General features: G+C 35.0%; 2 protein-coding genes across 14 annotated transcripts in view; one reads left to right on the top strand and one right to left on the bottom strand.

Annotated features, from left to right (window-relative positions):
• Positions 1–466: 466 nt before the first annotated feature.
• LOC144375741 (uncharacterized) lies at positions 467–3,246 on the bottom strand. The gene is made up of 5 exons (XM_078041173.1): positions 3,243–3,246; positions 2,853–2,947; positions 2,438–2,758; positions 1,773–2,134; positions 467–1,002 (listed from the first exon to the last, which is right to left on the bottom strand). The coding sequence occupies exons 1-5, from the start codon at positions 3,244–3,246 to the stop codon at positions 903–905; spliced, it is 882 nt and encodes a 293-aa protein (XP_077897299.1). The 3' UTR covers positions 467–902.
• Stxbp5l (syntaxin binding protein 5L) overlaps positions 2,003–21,660 on the top strand; it is a 326,815-nt gene continuing 307,157 nt past the window's right edge. For 5 of the 13 annotated variants that reach the window (XR_013436856.1, XR_013436855.1, XM_078044145.1 and 2 more), the window contains exons 1-2: positions 2,004–2,187; positions 3,349–3,545. Coding sequence is in view for 11 of the 13 variants with exons in the window: in XM_078044145.1 (XP_077900271.1) it covers positions 3,357–3,545 (189 nt within the window). In the remaining 2 variants the exon portion in view is untranslated. Of the gene's footprint in view, positions 2,202–2,282; positions 2,455–3,348; positions 3,546–21,660 lie in introns of those variants that run through there. The other 8 variants (XM_078044147.1, XM_005327640.4, XM_078044146.1 and 5 more) reach the window with 5 other exon arrangements.

Genomic DNA, 21,660 nt, shown 5'->3' with positions numbered 1-21,660 from the left:
CCTATTTGTGGTCCCATCTGAAGGGATATCTGCCCTATCACATCTTTTAAACTGAAGCAGGCCCTTGAATTCCCTCCAATATTTTCAAGAAGAGTCTTTGTCAGCCTGTTTAATATGCATTTTCTTTTTCAGTTATTCCCAAAGTTTTTGAATCAAAACTACCAAATAAATAGTTCATGACAGTTTATGACCTGATGGGTGATTTAAGGAGTTTTGCTTGCAAACATTACTCCTCTCTTTGCTGTACTGGGTATTGTCTTTCTTCACCATCATCAAAAGACCAGACCACCACTTTTTATAGGCTTTCATTTTTTTTCAGTTTTCATTTATTTGACAATTAAGGAGTCACAGACAGACTTGCCAATGAAGGGAAGGAGGGCATCTAAATCCATTATTCTAGACAGAAATGTTTAGTGCACTAACAGTTAAGAAAACCTTTTTTCCTTTTGAAAAAAAAAGACATAAAAAGAGTAAAGCAAACTCTTCAGTTTAATTGGCACCTATGTTTGGAGAAAAAACAAGAAGGAAAAAGGTGAAAGAGAAGTCCAATATAGGATTCAAAACCCTACCAAGATCTAGGTTACATAGACATGGCATTTGTTTTTACCTCTCCCAAACATGATATAATTGGGTACCATCTTTTAAGTCTTTAATAACCATTAATAAGTCAACAGTTCAAATGCTTTAAGAGCCTATTACAAGGAAATTATTGTGCCAGATATTAAACAAGTTATGAGACATACAATCCCATGACTACCTTCAAGAGTTACTGTTTAGTTGTAACAATAAGAGACAATATAAGGAGTCACAAAAAGGAGTAAACAGACATTCAAAATGGGAGTATGAGCGTTGACTTGAGGATCTGAAAAACTGCGCTCTACTCCTTTTCTACTACTTCCTTGCTATGTGCTTAGGCAAGTCATATCTCTTGCAAGTTGTCTTCTTTCTCTACCACCCCCATTCTGAATGAAGGGTGCGATGCGGACAGGTGTCATTCTAGATCTGTAAGATATAAGACAATAAATATTTGAGATGATTACTTATGAGCTCTGTTGTGTTGCCTTAACTGAAGTATACAGTTAGTTGTGAGCAGCTTTCCTTTTCACAGACTGACAGAACTAGGTCCAAATTTTCCCCAGTTCAATAGCAAGCTCAAAACGACATCTTTCCATCCAGATGCTCTGCACCCAATGGCGCAGCTTCCAAAATGATTATTGTGACTCACAGAAAAAGTTTGAAGTGTATTATGGACAAGGTTTGCTGAGAGAAAGACTTCTCTTAAAAATTAACTTTCGATATGTGAAGATGACTGAAAGGAGTATTTGCACTTCTAAGAGTGAACAAGGTGAGTAATCAATTCCTTAGGATCTTCAAGCCTATATATGTCAAAACCCAATTGAAATGCAATTCATTCTGGCAGAAATGACCCGTCAAGCCATAAATAGGTAACAGCTCAGTACAGGTTAATCGCAAATAGAAGTTGAGCGCAGCTGGCAGGGTAGGTGAAGCGAGCTCAATAGATGGCACCTGGCGAGCGGGAAGAGGTTCTCAGAGGTGAAAAGCTACAAAACACATGTCCAGTTCATAACATCACCCAAAGCAGGAGCTAAGGGAGCTCTGCAGACTCGGACTCCAGGCGATCCAGTTCGCACCTTTGCAAGCATTCTATTCATTTACACTTGCGTCCTTCAACAGGTAGCACCAATTACAGCCCTCAAAGCACCGCCGGGGTATACGGGCCAAAATTGCTGTCAATCAAATACCTCACCTACTTTTCTAAATTCTCCCCTCCCCCTTTCATTGGCTTTTCCTCCGGCCTATCCTCTAATTTCTTCCGCGCCTGGAGACTACGGAACTTGGTGATATGGAGCATAGGATTGGCGGCAAGGCGGCTCCGGCCCTTTGACGTCCCAGACCGCTCCACCCTTCTCCCCGCCCGCGCAGCCGAGGAGGGGGGGGCGGGGCGAAAGAGGGGCCGTATCGGGGCGGGGCTTGCCTCCCACGGCGGGAGGGCGGAGCCTGTGGTGGAGCCCGCCTGCTCGGTTAGGACCTCGGAGAGCGCCTGGCGCCGCGACCTGAGGGATCGGAGAAGCGGCCGCAGCTCGGCCGGACCAACGCCTGCGAGCTCACCGCCCTACACGCCTTCAGCTTCCCGGGCTGGCAGGCGGCTAGTGGCGTCTGAGGAAGGTGCCTAGTCCTGGGTCAGATATTCACCTGCAGGGACGCCACGGCCGTCCAGCCCCGGCTGGCTCACACCTGTGTGTGTGTGTGTGTGTGTGTGTGTGTGTACGTGTGTGTGTGTGTACGTGTGTGTGTGCGCGCGCGCGCGTGTGCTTGTGTGAGTGCGCCCGCGAGAATATCTGTGAGAGTGTTTGTGTGTGTTCCAGCTGGGCGCGCGGCGGTGTGAGGGTGTTTGTGTGTTCGCGCGCCCGCGGGCGGGAGCTCCGCGCCACGGTGCTCGGCCCAGGGGAGGGACACGGGAGCGTCGGGTTCGGGCTGCAGCCGTTGCCGCCACCGCCTCACGTCCCCTGAGAGCCGCCACCTTGCTGCGGAGAGAGCGGACCGCGGGCGGGCGAGAGCCGCGGCGGCTGCGGGCTGCGGGAGGGGGGTGGGGGCAAGCGACGCGGGGAGAAAAGGGGGCAGGAGATCGGGAGAGGGAGGGGGAGGCGGAGGGACAAGTGGAGGCAGCTGTTGTCGCCTCTCGCCCCTCCCGTCGGCTGAGCCTCTGGGTCACCCCCAAATGATTTTGGGACTCGGGCTGTTGGGTTTGGGAACGGAAAAAGGCACTTTTGCCTCTCACTCCCCAAATTCCCTAGTGAGAAAAAGAGCGTTGAATATGATGGGGAGAGAGCCCGGAAGATGGTGGCAGAGTAAATACTGGCTCCCCCGCAACGTCGTTTTTCTGGAAATAAAATATTCTGAACTGAACCTTTAGAAGAAAGCCCGCCTTTAAGAGAGACACAGGGGTTCTTAGTCTATTGGACTCTGGTTTGATTGTATAATAATGATGATATAATGCTAATGACGATGATGACACTGCCTTTTATTTTTACCCCAGTGCTGATAAAGCGTAGCTACAGCTGAGGAGAAAGCCCTTGAAAATCTTATATATGAGGAGAGAATACTGTTGCTCTTGGAGTTGTGTTTTATTTATTTATTTTATAAAGATACGTTTTTTTAAGAATTCAAATTTGACAAAATGAAGCCTCTTTTTCTTTTTCTTCCCCAGTTATAGCCAGTGCTCATAAAATGGAGATTGGCTTGGCTAATGAAAAGATAAAAGCTTTTCCTGATCTGATTCTATGTGTTAAGTGGCCCCTTTCTTCTTTCCTTTGAATTTCTCAACAGTGTTTAAAATGAAGAAGTTTAATTTCCGAAAAGTTTTGGATGGCTTAACTGCCTCCTCCCCTGGCAGTGGTAGCAGCAGTGGCAGTAACAGTGGTGGTGGGGCTGGAAGTGGTTCCCTGCATCCAGGAGCAACTGCAGGGATTCTTAGAGAGGAGATTCAGGAGACCCTGACTTCAGAGTTTTTCCAGATTTGCAAGGTAAGTTTTGAGTTGGTTTAATGCCTATCAATTCTTTGTTGTTGCAAAGGAACAAGGGGAACATACATAAACCCACATACATTAGGTACTGGAAATTGTTGAGATGCCAGCATCAGAGTCTGGTGCAGAGAACCCTGTGGGTAGGTCAGTTTGAGTTAATAAAGATATTTCAACTTTAGCATCAACTTAAAAAGCAATGACAGTTTAGGGAAAGAAATAAGTACACACAAAAAGTAGAATTTGCAAGATAATGTTTTGTCCACCCAATAGTGGACAAAATATAATAATATATAAGTAGTAAACTGAAGGAGAAGATAATCACTTGTTTTCCTGAACTAGCATTCAGAGAAACTAATTGTTATTCTGTTTTACTGTTCAGTATAAAACGAATAAAGTATTAACGTGTTGCTAGAATGAAGTAGATAATGGCTACATAAATATATCTATTTTTTAAAGGATCCAGTGGCATTGCCTTAAAATTATGAACATAAAAATATCCCCAGATTTTTAGACTCTTCATAAATGTATATATAAACAAATTCATGGTCTTACTACTTGTGAAAACTTATAATACTTGTAAGAACTCAAAAATAGTTAATGTGTAGTTTAGTGAGAAAATATTTTAGGTAATTATACTTTGATGTTGAATTTCTAATGAATAAGCAAAAAATATATAGTTTCCAAGAGGATGAGAAGAGAATTTATAAAAAAAGCATTATGTTAATATGTTGAGATATTATAATATCATTTTATGATCTAAAGTGATTTATAATCTTTATTGCACTTTTTTGGGTTACTTTGAAATGTACTTTTGACATGGTTTATACAAGAAAAAGCTTTAAGTCATTTGTCTCATACAAATGAATATAGTTTTATAAATGTGCTTGAATACATAAGAAAAAAATAGTAAAATTAGAAATCACAGAAATTAAGAACCAGATATTGATAATTTAAGGAAATTCTTTTTGGAATTATTCAATAATTTTTGTAGTAAAAAATAATGAATAAATGAAATAAGTATCAATAATTGCCTCAGCCTCTGTTCCTAGTAGGTTGTCATAAAAGCATTAAATCTGGAGTTATTAATAATTTAAAAGCCAATTTTATTCAGAATTAAACAAACAGATTTAATTCTAACTCACACTGTGAAATTTTTTTACAATAGTGATTTTTTTCTCAATATGAAATAACATAGTTTGTCAGATTGAAGAATGGCTTGATAGGGGTGATGAGGCAAATGTGAAAGAGAGTCCCAGAGGCCAAATTTAAACTAACTAGGTAGGGGGATTAGGCTTTGATGCACTAAACTTGGACATATTGCTATTTCTATTCCCAGATTCTGAATTTTTTTTTTCAAATTCCCTCAATTCATGGATATAATAGTGATTCTGGAGAATTTTGCTAGAGATATATTAGTATAAAAAAACAGACTGGCATGGACATTTGAGGATATAAAGCTAGTAGAGAAAATATTCAGATCAAATATTTCAGAAAAATATGTGAATGTAAGAAAATAAAATGGAATACTCAGACAAGAGATGGTCATGGAAGTGGCAGCAGTTAAGTATGTACTACTTCAAAAATATATGGCATTGTAGGAAGAACACTGGCTTAGGATTCAGAAAATTTGCGTTTTACTTAAAGTTCTATTGTTTGCCAGCTAGATTATCTTGGGCAAGGCATTTATCTTCCTTGAAATTTCATTCCTGCATCTGTATTATGGGAATAAATATTTTACTTCTTATCTGTAAGAGGTTATTGGAAAATGAGAGAAGACAATGAGGTGAAGGTATTTGCATAGATTGGAAAGGGTGATAAAATGTACATTGTATTAAAATTTTAAAAATTACCTTTTAAAATAGTGGAACAAATATAATTTATAATAATATATTACAATAATAGGTAATGATTTCCTATTATAAGGATAGATACCTATATAAACTATGTACCAATAGCACTGAAGTCTTACTAAATGGGGAAAATACTATGGCATTTTTGAATAGGAATATAGTTAATTTTAAAAAGTGGTTATGATTGTATTATAGGGTACCTAGTCTATAATAAAATATATAAAAATGGATTGAGAAAATTCCATAATTAGAGCTATTACTAAAATGGGGACTTCATTTCAACTCACTGATTAAATGTGCCGATGAACATTTTATTCTGAGTTCTGAGGAGTTGGCACCTTCTGGCCAACTCCTTTTCTACCTTTTAAACATGGCCATAATTAAAATGTGCATCTAGAAAATCACCGCCCCCTACTATCTGATGAGTCATCAAGTCATTCTATTTCCTAGTGTTTCTGAAATTTATTCTCTTTTGTCCATTACCAGTACTTGTTCATTCCATCACATTTTCTTGCTTGGCCTCTTGAAACCACTTCTTAACTCATTTCCTCACTTTTTGTTTTACCTCATTACACTTCAGTTTGTTGTAATAATGTTATTTCTGAAATACAATGTTAATTTTGTCATTTTCCTGTTAAAAATTCTATGTTGATTTCCCTAGAGCAGGGGTTCTCTCTGTGAAACCCTGGTAAATAACACTTATTAGGAAAAATAAATAAATGTACTTTTTGGCATATATTTATCTTATAAGTTATAACAAGTTATATATCTGTGAAGATAAATTTTAAAAATATTTGGTTTTTGTTGTATAATATCCACAGACAGATATGAGGGCATTGTTAGCTTTAAAAAAAAAAGTGTAAAGCTGTACCCTTTGCAGCCAATGAAATAACTATAAGAAGAACATAGGAAAAAAAAAAGATGAGCACATCAATTTACTACATCTTGTTTTAAGTTCAGTATGTATTTGAATGCTCCTGTTATTTGTGAAAGATATGAACTTGAATTCTTTGAAGTACAATTTTAAGCCACTGCTTTATACAATCCATTTCAAACTGCTTAACTTTCATATAGTTCCCTTCAGAAGGAGTTCCTGTTTACCTTTCCATCTTCATTTCTCTGGTTCCTAAGGCATTTTGTGCTCCCTGAAAGCATTATATTGTTATATATCTTATGCTTTTTCTTGTTCTGTAGCCTCTGACTAGAATGCTTTCTTCCACCTTTAATATAATTGAAGAACTCCCAATTTAACCTTTATCGTGTCAGTCACTACCACTGTGAAACTGGCTCTGGCCACTGCCTCCTCATCTACCTACCCAGGTTATTTTATTTATTTTTCCTCTTTTGTTTTCGTATGGCACCTGACATTTATCTATAGTGTAAATTCAGCACCTTGTGATTTTTAAAAAACCTATCACTGCTATTATACTATGAACTCTTTGAAGTGAAAACATGTTTTATTTTAGTTTTTTACTTCCTTATTGTTAGAGTGTACATCAATTAGCAGGCCAATGTTTATCAACTCTGCTGTCTAAAAGAGACTCTGGCCTCACTCCAGTCTTGGAGAATCAAAATCTCTAGGGATAGGGCCTAGACAGTTGCATTTTTGAAAAAGGCCCTACAGGAAATTTTTATGTATAGTTAATATTGAGAACCATTACAGTAGGCATTGATATGCTTTTTAAATGAATGAAGTAGTGTATACATGGTTAATTAATTGAAAGAGATTAAAGCAGAAAACTGTTACTAATGATGTGTTCTTAACCATTTTAATTGAAAACATATATATTAATTTACAAATCACTTGATTAATGACCAAGATTTATTTTATTGAGTGACCATCTCTTGCCTGGGCTACTATAGCCTCTGTGTCTTTTCCCTAATTTACTCAGGCCTCAGTGCAATGAGTGACTATAGTTACTCTGGAGTTCTGTGTGGATCTCCTATAAATCATCACAAGTTTGTATGTATAACTTGCTGTTTTATTAAAGTGTAAGGACTTAGGCTTTTGAAACAAACTCAGTGTTACATCTATGTGTGAGTATACATATACATAAGTATATATATACATGTATGTGTGTGTTATAAATTATTTTCATCCAGGTGGCTAACCTGGACCATACCTAATTAATCTGGTAGCAGTAAAATGTGGGTATTGAAGAGTAGTTTACTCGTTTTAAGCATTCAGTGAACCATTAAGTGTCTGTCTGTATGTGGTACAGTGAAATTGCAGAGTTTTTGTTAATCTAGTGTGTTAAAATTAGTTTTAATTAATCTAGTAAGTTAAAATTAGTTTTGAGAGCTTTATCTTTAAGATATTGGAACTTCATAATAGTCATGTGAGAAAGGCAAGGCAAAGAAAGTGTAAATGTTGTAATTTTATTGGTAAAAACATCTGAGGCCAGAAAATTGAAATTATATCCTTAGGTCTGCAAGTTTGGTAAGAATCATAGGTAAATTGAACATTCTGTTCTTCAGTTCTTGAATCTAGTATTTTTCATTCACCTTTCTCATTTTCTGAAAAAGACAAAATATGATAAATTCCTAAGGAAGCATGGAGACTTTGAGAAGATAAATGATCCTGTTCTATTTCTTCAGAATATATACCAAAGCTGATCATGTGTCTTTATTGCTTCCACTACTACCCTGATCCAAACTCCTACATCTCTTGATTGAGATTCAAACAAGGTCCACATTTTGTTTTCACTTGACTTAAAGTTATAAATGCATAGGGTTTTTGATAAAATCAGTTAACCTGTGCTTTTGGATATGTTAATGAAAACAAAACTGATTCCCTTCTGAACTGGAAGGCCCTACATGAACAAGTGGGTGCATGATAAGAGGACAAATACAACTTTTGAAAGCTGTTTTGTACAGATGGTAAAATTGTCTAAGGGGTTGAAAAAAATATTTTCAAGTCAATCTAAGCCATTCTATTTTATGATGCCCCATAGGGTGGGTTTTAGTAAGAATGTTAGAAAAGAGAAGCCAAAAGACAAAGTATTTGCCAAAGTGAATAACAGTGGGATGGATTTTCCAGATGCCACTGGATATTAATTTTTAAATATGAAATAAATTTTTGGAGGAACTTTGCAGTGCTTAGAATAAGGTTATAGAGCAACAAGCTGAAAGTAAACTGGCTAAAGTCTGTTATTTCTTACTTGGATTTCTCCTAAGTTATAACCTATCTAAGACTCAGGCGAATAGGCTAAACATTCTTGAGTAACTGAATTGGAATGTGGTTAAGAGGATGATCAGAATACAAATGAGGGACATTTATTTATTTATTTATTTATTATAAATAATGTGTATACTATGTTTATTGGTTTCTTAAATAATTCAGAAAGTTCCTTATTCTGATGTGTTGCTATCCTTTGGTAGCACATCATTGAATTTTTCTTTTTTATTCCAGTTCCATTTTAACCAAAATTCCTTTATCTTTGAGGTAATAGTCAATATTATTGTACTTTGCAATAGCTACATAGGGTAAATTAGTGATGTCACTTATTATGTAAACACTTATTAAAGGCTTATTTACATATAATTCTACATGGATCACTTTCTAATTGAGCCATTATTTTTTAGAAATGAATTTTCAAAGCAAGTACATACTCTATGAACCATTTTTTTATGATTTATATGATAATTTGCATAATTTGTATACTTCAATTCATTCTTTATAACTTCTATGAAAGTCTTATTAAAAATCATTTTTTTGCTGCCTTTCTTCCCCTTTTTCTTGTATTTATGCTAATTTTGAAACATTTTATAATTTTTTGGGCTATTTTTCTTTTTGTGCTTTGATGCATTAATTTCTGTTTATTTTTCTCTTAGCCAAACATTCTTCTATTCACTTCTATAACAAGTCTAATACTTTTATTGTGACTATTAACATACCAGAATAACTCAGTCACAGTTTCTATTTTATTTATCTGTTTCTTCTTAAAAGGGCTGAAAAATTTTTAGTTTTATTGTTCAGCTCAATATAAGCATCAAAGATTTATCTTCAGATTACTTCTTGTTATAAATTAATTTTTTTTTAGTTTCAGATGGACACAATACCTTTATTTTGCTTATTTTATGTGATGCTGTGAGGATTGAACCAAGTGTCTCACAGGTGCAAGGCAAGTGCTCTACCGCTGAGCCACAACCTCAGCCCCCAGGTCACACTTTTTTTTCCCCCTGATTACATACTTTGTCTTCATAAAAAGCAGGATTATATATATATATATATATATTATTATTATTATAATTTTGACATTTTTTAAATGCCTGTATATATCATTCTAAGAAAGCTGTAGATTTAAAAAGTCTGGAGCAAAAGATACATATCTAGAAAACAAGGTTCTAAGTTGAGCATCTGAAAGTTGGTAGCTAAAGAAAAAATAAGAAAGGAAAGGAAAATATGCCAGGTATAATTTATACACAATCACATTTAAGATATCAAGTACTCGGATCAACAAATTTTGAGTTATTTACATCTGTATAGTTATCAGTCAAAATAAGATATAGAATTCTTAAGTTTACTTAAATATTCTTCCTGTCCCTTTTTATTCAGTTTCTCACCTCTACCCCTTTATGGAGGCCACTAAGTTCTGACTCCTAGCACCATGGTTTACTCTTGCTTGTTCTTGAACTTCATAAAATAGAATCAAACAAACTGAAGAATGTGTATGTGTGACTTTCATACATAACAGTTTTTGAAATTTGTCTATATTGTTAAATATATTGGGAATTTGTTCATTTTTTCTATAAATAAATAATTTTATTATATATTTACCTAATAAGTTCTAAAAATCTATTAGGATCTATCATTGACTTTTTTGATAGTCAGATTTTTAATTGGTTCTTTTTAGTTATATATAGTATTAGGATTCATTTTGGCAAATCATAAAAGCATGGAATATAATTTGTTCTAATTCAGTCCCCAGTATTTCCTTTTCCCTTCACTCCTCACTCCTTACCTCTACTCTACTGATTTGTCTATTTACTTATAGTTCTTTTTAATGTCTTTTGGGTACACATAATGGTGAGAATCATTGTGGCATATTAATTTATGTCCATAGGAAAATTAGGTCAGATTCATTTCAATGTTCTTTTCTTTTCCCATTCCCACTCTTACCCCTTCAATCCCATTCATCCACTCCACTGATCTTTCTTCTGTTTTTTATATACCTCTTTATTCTGAATTAGCTTTTGCATATCAGACAAAACATTTGACATTTGACTTTTGGGGATTGACTTATTTTACTTAGCATGTTAATCTCTGGTTCCATCCATTTACCATCAAATGCCATAATGTCATTCTTCTTTATGGCTGAATAATACTACATTGTGTAGATATATCACATTTTCTTTATTCATTCATCTACTAAAGGACATCTAAGTTGGTTTCTTGGTTCCATTGCTTGGCTTTTGTGAATTGTGCTGCTGTAAACATTGATGTGGCTGCATCACTGTAGTATGCTGATTTAAAGTGTTTTGGATATATGCTGAAGATTGGGATAGCTAGGTAAAATGGTGGTTTCATTCCTAGTTTTTTTTTTTGAGAAATCTCCATACTGATTTCCAGAGTATTTGCAATAATGTGCAGTACTGCCAACAATATGAGTGTACATTTCTCCCACATCCTCACCAACATTTATTGTTATTTGTATTCTTGATAATTATTCTTCTGATGGAGTGAGATGAAATATCAGTGTAGTTTTAATTTGGATTTCTCTGATTGTTAGGAATAGAACCACCATTTGACCCAGTTATCCCACTCTTCAATATATATCCAAAGGATTTAAAATAAATGTACTATAATGATGCAGCCACATCAATGTTTTTTTAGCAGCAAAATTCACAATGGCTAAGTTATAGAGCCAACTTAGATGCCCCTCAAGAGAAGAATGGATAAAGAAAATGTGATATATATATATATATATATATATATATATATATATATATATATATATATATATACACACATACACACACACACACACACAATGGAGTATTAGCCATAAAAAAGAAAACATTTGCCAGTAAGTGGATGGATCTGGAGATTGTCATGCTAAGTGAAATAAGCCAATCCCCCAAACCAAAGGTCAAATGTTTTCTCTAATATGGGAAGCTAATCCACAATAAGGGAGGGGGAAATAATGAAAAAGAAATTCAGTGGAGTAGACAAAAGGGAATAAAGGGAAGAGAGAGAGGATAGGAAAAGGAAAGATAGTGGAATGAATCTAACATCACTTTCCCGTGTACATTTATGAATAAATTCTAGTGAATCTCACCATTGTGTATATCCACAAAAGAATAAATTTATTTAAAAAAATAACTAGATAAATGACGGAAAGATGAGTACAGGCTGGGCCAGGTGGTACATGCCTGTAATCTCAGTGGCTTGGGAGGCTGAGGCAAGAGTACCGAGAATTCAAAACCAGCCTCAGCAATGGTGAGGCACTAAGCAACTCAGTGAGGCCCTGTCTCTAAATAAAATACAAAATTGGGCTGGGGATGTGGCTCAGTGGCCGAGTGTCCCTGAATTCAGTCCCTGCTAAAGGGAAGGAGAAGTTTCCGGACTTAATTAGACCAAGATATATTCTAAGCTTTATAATTATGTCAGAATGGATTCTACTGTCATGTATAACTAAAAAGAACCAATAAAAATTAGAAAATGAAAAAATGATATGTGTTCAAGGAGATATGTTTAACCTGATTAATCATTATGCTAGATATTCAAGTATCCATTATTAAAAGGCACCCTGTTAATTAGTACAATTTTTGTTTTTATGTATCAGTTAAAATTTTTTAAAAAGTTGGAAAACTTTTTTTTAAATAGGCAATAGGCATGGCATGGGGCTGAAGTTAGAATAGATAAAAAAGAGTTACTTATATTAGTTTGGAAAAAGGGTCTAAAAAAAACAAGGGAGAGAAATGAAGTACAGTAGATGGGGTAGAGAGAGAAGATGGGAGGGGAGGGGAGGGGGGATAGTAGAGGATAGGAAAGACAGCAGAATACAACAGACAATAGTATGGCAGTATGTAAAAACGTGGATGTGTAACCGATGTGATTCTGCAATCTGTATACGGGGGAAAAATGGGAGTTCATAACCCACTTGAATCAAATGTATGAAATATGATATGTCAAGAGCTATGTAATGTTTTGAACAACTAATAAAAAAGGGTCTATATAATCACTGCAAACATTTTACACTGTTGGAGTAGTCTTTTTCTAACCATTTTTTATTCTCATATATTGGCAAACAAATTACTTGATACAAGAAAATTATGCAAGGTTAAATAATGTCCTTTGCAAATGCATATTTTAAAGACAGTGTTGTATGTACTTGGTAGTAGGATAGCCAGGCTATTGAATAACTCATACTCATAAACTTGACTAGGTATGATGGAGATTCAGGCAAGAAAATAGTAGAGTCATAGTAGGCAATTTATCTAAATGTTGTATTTACTTGTTTTAGTGTGATCATATATAGGCTGAGATTAATATTCAAGATAAAACCCCCCAGATCCTGGAAAACTATAGAGAAATAGCAATGCAGGAAGAACTGTGATACTGGACAAGAATCCAAATACTTAAGCTGATCTTGAAGAAACAGGATTTAAATAGCTTTGGGGCACCAAGCCGCAAAATGAATTCAATGTCAAGTCTTTTGACCAAGGTTTTCCTAATTTCCTTAATGTAGTAATGGATTACTTTTAAAGGAATATTTATAGTTCGATGAAATTTTCAGTTTCATTTTGAATGAAATCATTCTTTTTCTTCTTATAATGGCACAACTACAAGAAATTTTGAGCATTTTTTGCCCTTATCCTTTCTGTCAAGGTTAGTTCTAATGAGTGGTTGTTCTTCATTTTGTAAATGATTTATTAATTTCTATAGTTTTTTTCCTCATCTTTCTTTGTTTAGTCTTTCTTTGCTGTCCCAATTGTACCAACTCATATTCTGCTTATTTCCAGACTCAATAATTTCTGGTGCTAAATTGTCTTGAAACATTTTAATATTCCTTTTAAGGATCCTTACTTCTTTGATCTACATATTATTTAGAAATGTGGTGTTTAATCTCTAAGTATTTAGAGGTTTTCCAGCTATTTCTCTTTTATTGATTTTTAGTTTTAATTGCATTGTGGTCTGGGAATATGTTTTGTATGATTTCTATTTTTCTAAATTTGTTAAGGGATGTTTTATGGTCTTGAGTGTAGTTATCTTTGTAAATATTCTGTTTGGACTTGAGAAAAGTGTGTATCCAATCAATTGGTGTTTAGCTCAACTATGTCTTTTTTAAAAAATAATTCCATTTTATTTATTTTTTTATGTGGTACTACCTCATTGGGTTTGATCTTCAGTACCACATAAAAAAATAAATAAAATGGAATTATTTTTTTAAAAAGACATAGTTGAGCTAAACACCAATTGATTGGATACACACTTTTCTCAAGTCCAAACCACACCACATGCTAGGTGAGCCACAACCCCAGCCCTCAACTGTGTCTTTAATAATTGGCATGTTGGCTCTGTCAATTACCGAGAGAAGGATGTTGAAGTCCAACTCAAATAAATTGAGGATTCATTCATCTCTTTCTCTTTGATTTTTTGCCTCATCTACTCTGATGCTCTATTTTTAGACACATACAGATCAGGAATTGTTAAGTCTTCTTGGGGAATTGACCCCTTTTTCATTATGTAATGCCCATCTTCATCCTTGGTTTTCCTTTTTATGAATTTGGCTTTGTCTGAAATGTAGCTACTCTTGCTTTCTTTTTACTATTGTTAGCATGGTGTTTTTCTTCATCCCTTTAATTTTAACTGACCTGGATCTTTGTATTTAATTTTTTAACAAACTACATATAATTAAGGTCTTTTTTCTATAGTTTCTGTTTTTTAGAAAAAATATATTGGTATATTTGTGGGAAAGTCTCTGGATTTTTGTTTGAGAAAATCTTTGTTTGTCCTTCACATTTAAAGAATGATTTTATGGTGTATAGAATTGTAGGGTGTGTTTTTTTCCCCCAACATTTTAACTTTTTTTTTTTTTTGGTACCAGGGATTGAACCCAGGGGGCACTTAACCACTGAGCCACATCCCCAGTCCTTTTTATTTTTTATTTGAGACAAGGGTCTCACTAAGTTTCTTGGGGCCTTGCTGAGCCTGGCTTTGAATTTGTGATCCTCCTGCCTCATCCTCCCAAACCACTAGGATTACAGGTGTGCACAACCACACCCAACTAACACTTTAAGTATTTTAATCCACTTATTGCTTGCATGATTTCTGAAGAGAAGTCTGATGAAATTCTTTTCCTTGTCCTCTATAGGTCAAATTTTTGTTTCTGTGACTTCTTTTAACATGTTTTCTTTGATTTTTCTGCAGTTTAAATATGATATTATAGGCATTTTTTGGTATTTATTCTGTTTACTGATCTCTAAGCAGTATAGAACTGTGGTTTGGTGTCTGTCATTAATTTTAGGAAATTATTTATTATTGCTTTAGATATTGCTTTCATCTTTCTGATATTCCCAGTTTTATGTGTATATAAAATCTTTTGTAATTATTTCACAGTTTTTATATATTCTCTCCTTGCTCATTCTTTTTCCTTTTTGCATTTTCATTTTGGAAGTTCCTATGGAAATTTCTTCAAGTCTCTTCATTCTTTTCCTAGTTGTGTCCAGCCTACATATGATCCAATAAAGACATTCTTAATTTCTGTTACAAGGCTTTTGATTTATAGCATTTCCATTCCCTCTGCTTAAATTGTCTATCTGTTTTTGTATAATGTCCACTTTTATTAGCACCTTAATCATAATTGCTTTAAATTCTCAGACAGAAAATTCTAAAATCTCTATTAAAGCTGAGGTGGAATCTAATTTTGCTGTTTCTTCAATCTCTGTGTTTTTTCTTTTAGTATGTCTTGTAAATATATTGCTGCTGCTGTTGAAAAGCAGAAATTATTAGGTAAGAGGAAATGAGATAAATAGGCCTTTAAGTGAGAGATTGTTTATCTGACTAGGGATTAGACTGCACTTGTTGTTTTCTATAGCTGCAGGTGTTAGAAACAAAACTTTCCTTTTGGTGTCTTTGTTTTTACATTCCTTTTTTGTCTTTAGAATTCCCTAGATACTATAAAATCTGAGATATGCAGGTTTTTTCCAACTTCTTTTCTGTTATTATACAGAAGCCATATTGGTGTGGTAGGAAGATATGAGGGAGAGGAAACATTCTATTTCCTATGATTCAGACTCATTTTTAAAAATATTTTATTTTTTTAGTTGTTGATAGAACTTTATTTATGTGTTGTGCTGAGAATCGAACCCAGTACCTCACACATGCTAGGCAAGCACTCTACCACTGAGCCACCACTCCAACCCCTCAAACTCATTCTTTATGATAATTTACTATTATTATTTTTTATTAAAGCATTATAGTTACACATAGTAGTTGGGTTTATGTTGACAAAATCATACATGCAAGGAATTTTATTTCAATCCCCATTTCCCCCTCCCATTTTATTCCCCTTCTCCCTCTCCCTATTCTTTCTCTGCTCTATTGATCTCCCTTTCACTCTTTCATTTATTTTTTATTGGCACTTTCTGCATATATATAATGGTGAAATCCCCTTTAGTACATTTATATTTACACATAACCTAATTTTCTTCAATTTATTCCATGTTTCCTTGCCTTTCCCATCCTTCTTCCTCCCTCTTGTTCTTTACCTTCTACTCTACTGATAATTCCTATATATGATACCTGAATTCTCCCCCACTATCACCTTCTTTCCCTTATTTTGCTCTATCTTCTAGAAATGAGAAAAAACAATTGATCCTTGATTTTTCTGAGTCTGGCTTATTTCACTTAGCATGATATTCTCCATTTCCATCTATTTACCAGAAAATATCATTATTTCATTCTTTTTATGGCTGAGTAAAACTCCATTGTGTATATATACCAGATTTTCTTGATTCATTTGTCTATTGATGGGTTTCTGGACTGATTCCAAAATTTGACTACTAGGAATTGTGCTGCTATAAACATGAAACTGGCTCTATTTCTATAGTATGATGGTTTTAGTTCTTTTGGAAAAATGCCAAGGAGTGGATAGCTGGTTCATATTGGTGGTTCTACTACTAGTTTTTTGAGTAAAGTTCATCCTGTTTTCCAGAGTGGTTATACTAATTTTCAGTTTCAATGACAATGCATTACTGTACCTTTTCCCTTGCATCCTTACCAGTATTTATTATTATTTGTGTTCTTGATAATTGCTATTCTGAGTGGAGGGAAATGAAATCTCAGTGTAGTTTTAATTTGCATTTCCCTGATTGCTAGAGATATTGAATACTTTTTTCATATATTTGTTGACCATTTGGGTTTCTTTTGAGAAATGTCTGCTTAGTTCTTTTGCCCATTTATTTATTGGTTTATTTATTTTTGGTGTTAACTTGTTTTAGTTCTTTACATGTTCTGCATATTAATCCCTTGTCAGAGGAGCTGGTAAAGATTTCCTCCCATTTTGAGGCATTCTCTGTATGTTCTTAATTTTTTTTGATGTGCTAAAGCTTTTTAATTTGTTGGCATTCCATTTATTGATCCATGGTTTTATTTCTTGAGAATAGGGGTCTTGTTGAGGAAGTTGTGCCTGCCCTATATGATGGGAGTGTTGACCCTATGTTTTCTTCTTGTAGTTGCTAGGTTTCTGGTCTAATTCCTAAGTCTTTGGTACATTTTGAGTTAACTTTTGTGCAGGGTGAGAGGTAGGGATCTAATTTTATTCTTCTACAAGGTGCAGTTTTCCCTGCACCATTTGTTTAAAAGATTGTCTTTTCTCCAACATATATTTTTGGTACCTTTGTCAAATATCAGATGGCTGTAAGTATGTGACTTTGTCTCTGTGTCATCTGTTCTATTCAGTTGGCCTTCCATGTCTATTTTGATGCCATTACAATGCTATTTTTTCTTTTTTTGAACTATGTAGCTCTGTAATACAGTTTGAGATCTGGTATTGTGATGTTTCTTGAATCACTCTTCTTGCTCAGTATTGCTTTGGCTGTTATGGGTGTCTTATTCTTCCAAATGAATTTAAGAAATTGTTTCCTTTTTCTTTGAAGAATATCTTGATATTTTGATGGGGATTGCATTGAATTTGTACAGTGCTTTTGGTAGTATGGTTATTTTGACAATATTAATTCTGCCTATCCAAGTACATGGGACATCTTTTCATCTTCTAAGGTATTCTTCAATTTCTTCTTCAGTGTTCTTTAGTTTTTATTGTAGAGATCTTTCACCTCTAGGTGTTTGTGTTTGTGTGTGTGTGTGCGCACATGTTTGAGGTTGTGGTAAAAACTATATGGTTTTCCAGATTTCTTTCTCAGCTGAATCACTGTTGATTTATGAACATTGATCTTGTATCCTGATACTTTACTATATTTGTTTATAATCTCTAGAATTATTTTGGTGGAGTTTTTTGAGTCTTCTAAATATAGGATCATGTCATCAACAGAGATAGTTTGGGCTTTTCTTTTCCAATTTGTATCCCTTTAATTTTCTTCTCTTGCTTGATTGCTTGGGCTAGAGTTTTGAGAACTATATTAGTAGAAGTGATTAGTAGAGTGGAGAGTCCTTTTCTTGGTATTAGAGGAAATGATTTCAGTTCTCTCTGTTCAATATAATGTTGACTTTGGGTTTATCATTTATAGCTTTTATAATGTTGGGAAAGTCCCTTCTGTCCCTACTTTCTCCAGCATATTTTAACATGAATAGGTGCTGTATTTTATCAAAGGTCTTTTCTGCATCTATTGAGACAATCATATGATTCTTTTTCTTAATTCTGTTTAGTGGTGAGTTATGTTTGTTAATTTGCATATGTTAAATCATTCTTGGATCCCTGGGATGAAGCACAGTTGATCATTTTTTTGTCTTCTTAAGGTATTTTTTAATGCAGTTTTCTAATATTTTATTAAGGAATCAGGATGTTCTTCTGGGATTGCCGCAGTCTGGCCAGGCACAATTCAGGAGCCACTTGTCAAAAGAAACTAACTTTATTTTTAGAACTATAAACGCCAAACAAAACAGCTCCTCAGGGAAAAAACCCTCAGAGCCCAGCTGCCACCACCGGCTTCCACAAGCCTCTCCCCCCCACACCAGCCTCTCAACCTCCCCCAATCCTCCTGCTCTTGAGGCCGATTGGCTGGGTTGCGTGGGCAGAGCCAAAGAAGTCCCCCAATGAGCAGCTCCGTGGAGGAGCCAATCAGCTAGATGTTGCTGGGGCCGCTGTGAGCCAGTCATCAGCTGGCAGTCTGAAGGGCAGGGAAACAGCCCAATGAACATCACCGCAGAGGAGCCAATCAGCTAGATGTTGCTGGGGCCGCTGTGAGCCAATCATCAGCCGGCAGCTGGAAGTTTGCTGGGGCCCCTTTGGCTGTGGCTCTCAACATCTCCCCCTCTCTGTTTAAACAACAAGCATGTGGCTTAGGAACCATGCCTGCCTTAGGTTGTCCAATACTACATATGGTCCTTACCCGTCTTCGGATGAGCTGACCTCAGGGCGTCAGCCTCCTGTCTTAGGTTGGTACCATTGTAATTGGATCTTACCCGTCATTGACTACCGGTCCAGTATACAGCCACACCTGTGGAGAGGTCTTTGTACCAGCGGGGGGGGGGGGGTGGTGAGGTTCTTTGATCATTTTTTTTGTCTTCTTAAGGTATTTTTTAATGCAGTTTTCTAATATTTTATTAAGGAATCAAGATGTTCTTCTGGGATATTGGTCTGTAATTCTCTTTTCTTGATTTTGGTATCAGTATTATACTAGCTTCACAGAATGTATTTGGGGGTATCACTTCCCTTTCAATTTCATGGAAATTGCTTAAAAAAGAATAGCAGTCTTTCTCAAAGGTCTGGTAGATCTCAGATGAGAATACAAATGCTTCTAGGCTTTTTTTTTTTGGTTTGTCTGTTTTTTTTTGGGGGGGGTTTGGTTAGGCTTTGATTGCTATTTCAATTTCGTTACTTGATCCAGGTTCCTTACTTGCTATTAATGTTTTCTATGTCTACCTTGTTCAATTTGGGCAGGAAATATGTATCAGAAATTTCTCAGTGTCTTCTAGATTTTCCGGTTTATTGGAGTATAAATTTTCAAAATGGAATTCCAGTGATCCTCTGGATTTCCAAATGATCTGTGATAATATTTACTTTTTTAACTATAATTTTGTTGATTTGGTCCTTTTCTTTTGGTTTGGGTAAGGGTTTGTCAATATTATTTATATTTTCAAATAACCAATTCTTTGTTGCATTGATCATTTGTAGTGTTTTTTTTATTCTCAATTTCATTAATTTTGGCTCTGATATTTATTATTTCCAGTCTTCTACTGAGCCTTGTGTTAGTTTGTTCTTCCTTTTATAAGGACTTGTGGTAGAGCCTATTGATTTCTAGTTTCACTCCATTATGATTATATAGGATACATGGGATTATATTGATTTTTAAAAAAAATTTTCTAATAATTACATTGTGACCTAGAATATGGGTCTGTTTGGGAAAAGATTCCATGAGCTGCTGAGAAGAAGATAAGTTTTTCACTCTCTTAGAGTGAAATATTCTGTAGGTATTTATTAGGACCATTTGCATTATTTAAGTTGGATATATCTTTATTGATTTCATACTTTGATGACCTATCTGTTGGTAATAAGAGTGTGTTGAAATAACCCAATATTATTGTATTGGGGTCTAGTTAGGATTTAATGATTTAATGTCAGGGTTTTTGTTTTTTTTAATGAGATGTGCTGACATTTGGGGCATGGCATATATTTACTGTCATTTATATATCTTCTTGTTGGATTGTTCACTTTACTAGGATATGGTGGCCTTCTTTGTCTCTTCTGTTTAATTTTTGCTTGAAATCTGCTTTGCCAGATGCAAAAGAGTAGCTACTTCAGCTTGTTTACAGACTCCATTTGTTTGGAATAATTTTTCCTTTTACCTTCATTGGGTTAGGATCTTTGCTTACTAGTCTCTTATAAACAGTATATAGTTGGATCTTGGTTTTTTTTTTGTTTGTTTTTAATCCATTGTGCTAATCTGTGACTTTTAATTTGGGGAATTTAGAGCAATTACATTCAGTGTAGTTGTGTATATGTGTGATTTCCTACCATTTTGATTTTTTTTTGTTATATTTAATTCTGTCTTCTTATTTAGATGAATAGTCTTCCATTGATCTTCACCTATTTGGGAGCATTGGGATTTGTTTTTGTATTCTCTGTGCAGTTTGAGTATCTTATATAGTGCTGGCCTGGTGGCCATATATTCTTTTAGTTTATCCTTGTCATGGAAAATTTTTATTTCCCCACTGAACTTTATTATTTGCTGGGTATAGCAATCTTGATTGGCAGTTGTTTTCTTTTAGTACTTGAAATATTCTCTGTGCAGTTTGAGTATCTTATATAGTGCTGGCCTGGTGGCCATATATTCTTTTAGTTTATCCTTGTCATGGAAAATTTTTATTTCCCCACTGAACTTTATTATTTTCTGGGAATAGCAATCTTGATTGGCAGTTGTTTTCTTTTAGTACCTTGAATTTAGTGTATGAGTTGAGAAGTCAGATGTAAGCCTTATTATTTTGCCTTAAAATGTGACCTGATGTTTCTCTCTTGCAGCTTTTAATATTCTTGCCTCATTATCAATGTTAGGCATTTTGATTATGATGTGTCTCTGAGAACTTCTCTTCTTATCTTGCCTACTTGGGGTCCTATGTTTGTGGATATCTATCTCATTTCTGATATGGGGGAAGTTTTCTATAACTATCTCAAAATATTCTTAATGCCTTTAGCCTATATCTCTGTGTTCTTTTCTACCCCCAATGACTCTCAGATTTGGTATCTTAATGTTGTCTCAGAGTTCTTGTATATTCTGATCATTGTGTCCCCTTTATTGCATACCTCTGTACTTAAGTTCATATACCCTATATTCAAAGGCTGAAATTGTATTTTCTATCCAATCTATCTGTTGATGATGCTTTCAAGTGAATTTTTAATTGGATTCATTTTAATTTCATTTCCAGGATTTCTGATTTATTTTCATTATTGCTACTATTTTATTGATATGGTCTTTCATTTCTTGTATTTGGTCTCTGAATTCATTCCTTAGATCTCCTTTTCATTCACTGAACATTTTAGTATTCAGTTTTTTATAATCTTTCTCTGGAATTTTCTCCACTTCCATATATCTGGGATCCTTTATTGGGGAGTGTATTTTGGTGGGATATATGTTTGCTTGTT

Source organism: Ictidomys tridecemlineatus, chromosome 3 (assembly GCF_052094955.1).
Source record: "Ictidomys tridecemlineatus isolate mIctTri1 chromosome 3, mIctTri1.hap1, whole genome shotgun sequence".
In the NCBI taxonomy this organism is placed as follows: domain Eukaryota; kingdom Metazoa; phylum Chordata; class Mammalia; order Rodentia; family Sciuridae; genus Ictidomys; species Ictidomys tridecemlineatus.
Note: the sequence above shows the minus strand (reverse complement) of the source record. Positions and strands in the feature narration are given on the sequence as shown.